This window comes from Frankliniella occidentalis, unplaced genomic scaffold (assembly GCF_000697945.3).
Source record: "Frankliniella occidentalis isolate FOCC.00 unplaced genomic scaffold, Focc_3.1 Scaffold4, whole genome shotgun sequence".
Classification (NCBI taxonomy): Eukaryota; Metazoa; Arthropoda; class Insecta; order Thysanoptera; family Thripidae; genus Frankliniella; species Frankliniella occidentalis.
This window is the reverse complement of record NW_026267134.1, coordinates 4,500,242-4,504,725: the sequence shown is the minus strand read 5'-3', so window position 1 is coordinate 4,504,725 and position 4,484 is coordinate 4,500,242. Positions and strand designations below refer to the sequence as shown.

The 4,484-nt window shown below is 37.6% G+C and overlaps 3 protein-coding genes across 5 annotated transcripts; 2 read left to right on the top strand and 1 right to left on the bottom strand.

Annotated features, from left to right (window-relative positions):
* Positions 1–540: 540 nt before the first annotated feature.
* On the bottom strand, positions 541–1,942 carry LOC113204240 (centriolar and ciliogenesis-associated protein HYLS1). Its single transcript, XM_026419346.2, has 6 exons — positions 1,783–1,942; positions 1,517–1,623; positions 1,177–1,440; positions 956–1,099; positions 681–877; positions 541–595 (listed from the first exon to the last, which is right to left on the bottom strand). Exons 2-6 carry the CDS (start codon positions 1,617–1,619, stop codon positions 557–559), a joined length of 747 nt encoding a protein of 248 aa, XP_026275131.1. The 5' UTR covers positions 1,620–1,623; positions 1,783–1,942; the 3' UTR covers positions 541–556.
* A 34-nt stretch (positions 1,943–1,976) lies between these two features.
* On the top strand, positions 1,977–4,111 carry LOC113204242 (mitochondrial translation release factor in rescue). 3 transcript variants are annotated; one of them, XM_026419350.2, is made up of 3 exons: positions 1,977–2,136; positions 2,253–2,438; positions 2,511–2,688. In XM_026419350.2, exons 2-3 carry the CDS (start codon positions 2,268–2,270, stop codon positions 2,547–2,549), a joined length of 210 nt encoding a protein of 69 aa, XP_026275135.1. In that variant the 5' UTR covers positions 1,977–2,136; positions 2,253–2,267; the 3' UTR covers positions 2,550–2,688. The 3 variants fall into 3 exon arrangements, with proteins under 3 accessions (XP_026275135.1, XP_052123888.1, XP_026275134.1); XM_052267928.1 differs by having other exon boundaries at positions 1,984–2,116; XM_026419349.2 differs by lacking the exon at positions 1,977–2,136 and adding an exon at positions 3,633–4,111 and having other exon boundaries at positions 2,289–2,438; positions 2,511–2,764.
* LOC113204241 (gamma-secretase subunit Aph-1-like) lies at positions 2,759–3,636 on the top strand. Its single transcript, XM_026419347.2, has one exon. It carries the CDS (start codon positions 2,831–2,833, stop codon positions 3,572–3,574), a length of 744 nt encoding a protein of 247 aa, XP_026275132.1. The 5' UTR covers positions 2,759–2,830; the 3' UTR covers positions 3,575–3,636.
* Positions 4,112–4,484: the final 373 nt, after the last annotated feature.

The window sequence follows — 4,484 nt, the reverse complement described above, 5'->3', positions numbered from 1 at the left end:
GTCAATAATCCATGTTTAAGAGTAAACCCAAATTTTCCAATTATATAGGAGTTTTTTAAAGCAATAGGTTCAATAAAAATGGATTATTAACAGGAGATCTCCCTGGACAGGACGGATGTCTTCTCTACTATGCACTGGTAACAAAAGAACAGAAGAGATTTCAGACTTTAAAATTAATTAGAAGAACAGTTTGAGCAACAATAACTAACTGTACATGACTTCATTCTGGTCAAGTTAATGAAAATAGGGACCAATCATTATAAGATTAGTATGAATACATGTCAATGTCCCTCGTAGACTAAGCTTTGCAAGCAAACTAAGCCAATTTGTCACTAAATCATAAACAAAGATTAACATAGTCACAGTCAGTGGATAGTGGCACAGGGAGGAAACCTCTAAACTAAACTAGCCATAAACTGGTTCAAGAATTAAATAGATAACAAGATCAAGGTTCGGAGCCATACTCAAACATTACGTAATGCAACTATAAAAGCTTACTTGTGTACAAATTTGCAAAGGACAAATACTTTTTTTCTATAATACATTGAGGTTGTTTTCACATCCTTATTCTATTAACCTTCTTCACTGCAACCTGCTGTAAAAATTAGAAAAGAATAAATAAATAAATTTCATGATAACAGGAAATTGACAGCAAATCACATGCAAGAACGTGAGCTTACGTTTTTAGAGTACAGATGAGGATCTTGTCCAAGCATTTTTTCACGTATCACCCAGCGTAGATCAGCATGAGAATCCTCGCCTGGGCACTTGTGTTTTGCCCACAAGGACTGGTAGTAATGATATCTGCTAACAGGGTCACTGGGTCCCACTCTTGATGGTCCAGAAGGTTGTCCTTGTAGTTGCCAAGGTCGAATGACTAGAAGTAGAATATTGTTTTAATTTCTGATTGAAATAGAACCACTTACTAAGTAACTTGTGTTCACAAGAAACCTACATGAGGTTTTAGGTCTGACAGCTTCCTGTAAATATTCCTCACTGACAGATTGAGTCCGTCCCCTTCTTGGAGGCATATTCTCTTTATGTGTTAATTTCCCGGATATAGATGATGATGATGTGGAGCTTCTCCTCAAGGTTCCTCCTGGAAGAAAAAGGAATTACACATAACAGCTCTTCAAATTTTGAGACTTTGGAGGTGGATGTGTAAATTAAAATTACCAGAAAATGCAGTTGTGGTTGAGACATTGGAAACAGGCTGACTCGGCCTACTTTTACTATTTCCTTTAATAAAATCGCATTTAACAGGGTTCGATTTTTTATTCCTGCACACATTGCTTAGTGCGCCTGTCTGATCAGATGAAGTTTCGCTTGTGGAGTAATACTCAGACTCAGAGGTAACTGAGGATGAAAGTGATGTCAGAGAGTCTGAACTGGATCCTGAGCTGGAGCTGAGTTGATCATGGACAATCAGCTTTTTCAAGTCTATCAAAGAAAATGGAAATGAGAATTAGACAATCAGAAGACCAACTTGAAACGTCAGGACCCTCTGAAAACTTGCCTCTGATGAACTCCTTCAGTTGGAGGGGAGTGATGTTCTGGTAACCTAAATGGTTCAAATGCGAGAGAACTTCCGCTGGATCAATTTTACCAACGAGATCCATTTTCCTAGAGGACAGCAGAGATAGCAAAGGATAAAAACAATAACTGACATAAATCGACTGGTTAATCCTACTTTTAAAACTGGTTTTCTTTGACAAGCATAACCACGACGGATAGAAAGTATCGACACAGAGTTGGCCGAAGCAAACAAAACATAAAGATTACCTTTGACAAAACCTCGAAATTTCTTTACAATCTCTCACTCTCAGCGAATGATTGCCGGTTTGTTACTGCGACAAGAATTAAAAGGAATCACACAACGGTTTACACAAAATTTCAAATTTCAAAAACATAACACACGCACATTTACACTGCCTTCTATAACAAGCAATAAGGGTTTGAGTACTTCGGGACTTTGTCGCAAGCAAAAGGCGGTGCATCTCAGCAGCCGACAGCCGACTTGTTTACGACTTTGTCAATATTCTTTGATTCTGACTAGTTTTCAAGTTATTTTGACCGAAAATGAACGTTTAATAATGTCCACCCAGTTTTTTTTAATGTAAATATCATCCTCATAATGTACGTACTGAGTCACAGTCACATCATCGAGAATATTGAGGATAAAGACTTAACCTAACTCTCTTTACCTCACAGGTGAAGATTGTAAAGATTCTGATTTTACTTTTTCTTTCCAGACAACGTTTTAGACGATGACAACTCTCGTTAGCCCAACTCAAGTCTTGCAACTGTACCGGAGTTTGATTCGATATGGTCAGAACCTCCAACTAACAGATAAGCAATACTATTTGAGAAGAGTGAGGGAGGAGTTTCGTGCAAACAAAGATCTGCAGGCCCCAGAAAAAATTGAGTTTATGTTTAAGGTCGATAGAATTATCCTTTTGTATTAAACAGGTCTCTCTTTAAAGGTTTAACTTATTTTCTAATATTTTCAGAAGGGGCAGAGTCTGTTACAGAGGAAGAGACTTATCTAGAATGTTCCCAGTTTTGAAGACTCTCCGATCATTTGGACTTCCTTCTGGCCTGAGGATACCTTTTCTTGCACGGTCGAAATTTACTCCTGACACATCCAAAGTCCCTGAACTTCAAGAAGAGGACTTGCATGAGCAATTTGTGAGGGGAAGTGGTCCAGGCGGGCAGTCAGTCAATAAATCTTCGAACTGTGTTTTGTTAAAGCACTTACCTTCAGGTACAAACCTCTAAAATCTAAAGACCATTATTATATAGCTGAGGTGGAGAAAATCAACTACTAACCATGACGTTGTGCACCTTTTTTGGTTGTGCATTCATTGCCTTTGGCCCTGCCATATCCATGCTTACTTTAACTATTGCCCAAGATCCTGTTCTTGTGATAGTAGTGTTTGGAAGTGGTTTCTTTTGGCTGCTATCTTCATTACTTTCATCAGTTCTATGGCTGCTTATTGGGTTAACTTTAATGCCACACTCAGTTCAGCTAGTCCTCTCTGTTGTTCTCTCTGTACTCTGTCAGGAGGGGTTCCGATATCTGTTGTACTGCGCTATGAGTGTGTTCAACAATGGTTTGAATGCAATGTTTGATTCCAATGCTATCAATTGGAAAATGATGTCATATGCAGCAGGTGTTGGGTTTGGTGTGATGAGTGGAGTTTTTTCAATAATTAATGTGTTGGCTGATTTAGTTGGGCCTGCTACTGTGGGACTGAAGGCAGGCTCTGATAATTTCCTTCTTGTTTCGGCTAGTCTTGCTCTGTGCTTTGTTTTACTTCATGTGTTTTGGAGTGTAATATTTTTCAATGGTGTTGATCAAGTAAATTTTGCTAAAATTGCGTGGGTTGTTGTAACTCACCTCCTTGCTTCAAGTCTAACTCTACTGAACACAAGTGGTCATTACATGGCAGCAATTCTGCCAAATTTTATTATAGTTCTTCTTACTGCCTGCATTGCCTTCCGTGCTGCAGGAGGGACTTTATACAGCCTGAAGTCAAGCTTTTCTCCACGTCATGTTGTAACTCATTTGTAATTGGAATGTTAAACTCTTCTTCCCAAGAAGTGACTTATTCTTTACTGAACTGGTGCAGGAATTGTTGTTCGCTGTCATGAATCTCGCTCTTTGGATCAAAACCGCAAGATTGCTCGAGTTCGTCTCACCCAACTTTTGGACAATTTCATTAATGGTGAGGATAGTGTTGAAGCACAAACTAAAAGAGAAAATAAAAGGGTGAGTGAAATAACGGCTGCCATCAAAAAGGAAAGACGGGAGAAGATACGCAAGTTAAAAGAGTCTGTAGCAAATGCCAATGATTCAAAAACAAAAAATGATCCTCATGAACATACTTGATAAGCTTTATGGCTTGTACTTGAATATGTATCTCTTATCCTGTCAATAAATAGAGTATAGTCTATAACTTAAAAAGGGTATTTCATTTTAAGCCAAAATAGTTTTGTATTATTTATTTTTTTCAGATTTATTTATAGAGCACTTTTGTTGCAGTGATGCATTGACTTTTTTTTTCTGATTAGGCATGAGAACATAGAATCCAATGCATGTAACTAACAATATTATATCTGTTCCTTTCATCCATCACACACTCATAGACTCACAAATAATATGAAGTATTTTCTCATGCAGCCCACTTCAGGGGGTAAAGGTGTTGATGTAGAAAGACAATCCCTTGCCTTAAAATTTTCACCTCTCATACCATCCATGTGTGCACAAGCGTCATTTTCTATTGAGGGATATGTTTGTACGAACACAGAATGACAAAAAAGCAAACAAATGATGATAACATTAACAATTAAAAAAAGACAACGTATAATGGATGAGTGTTTCTATAGGTACAGCATTTAATATATCCCATACTTCTAGTAAGCCAGACCAAAGAAACAAAAAACTCTTCCACTTTCAACAATAAAATAAAAATAATTTACTA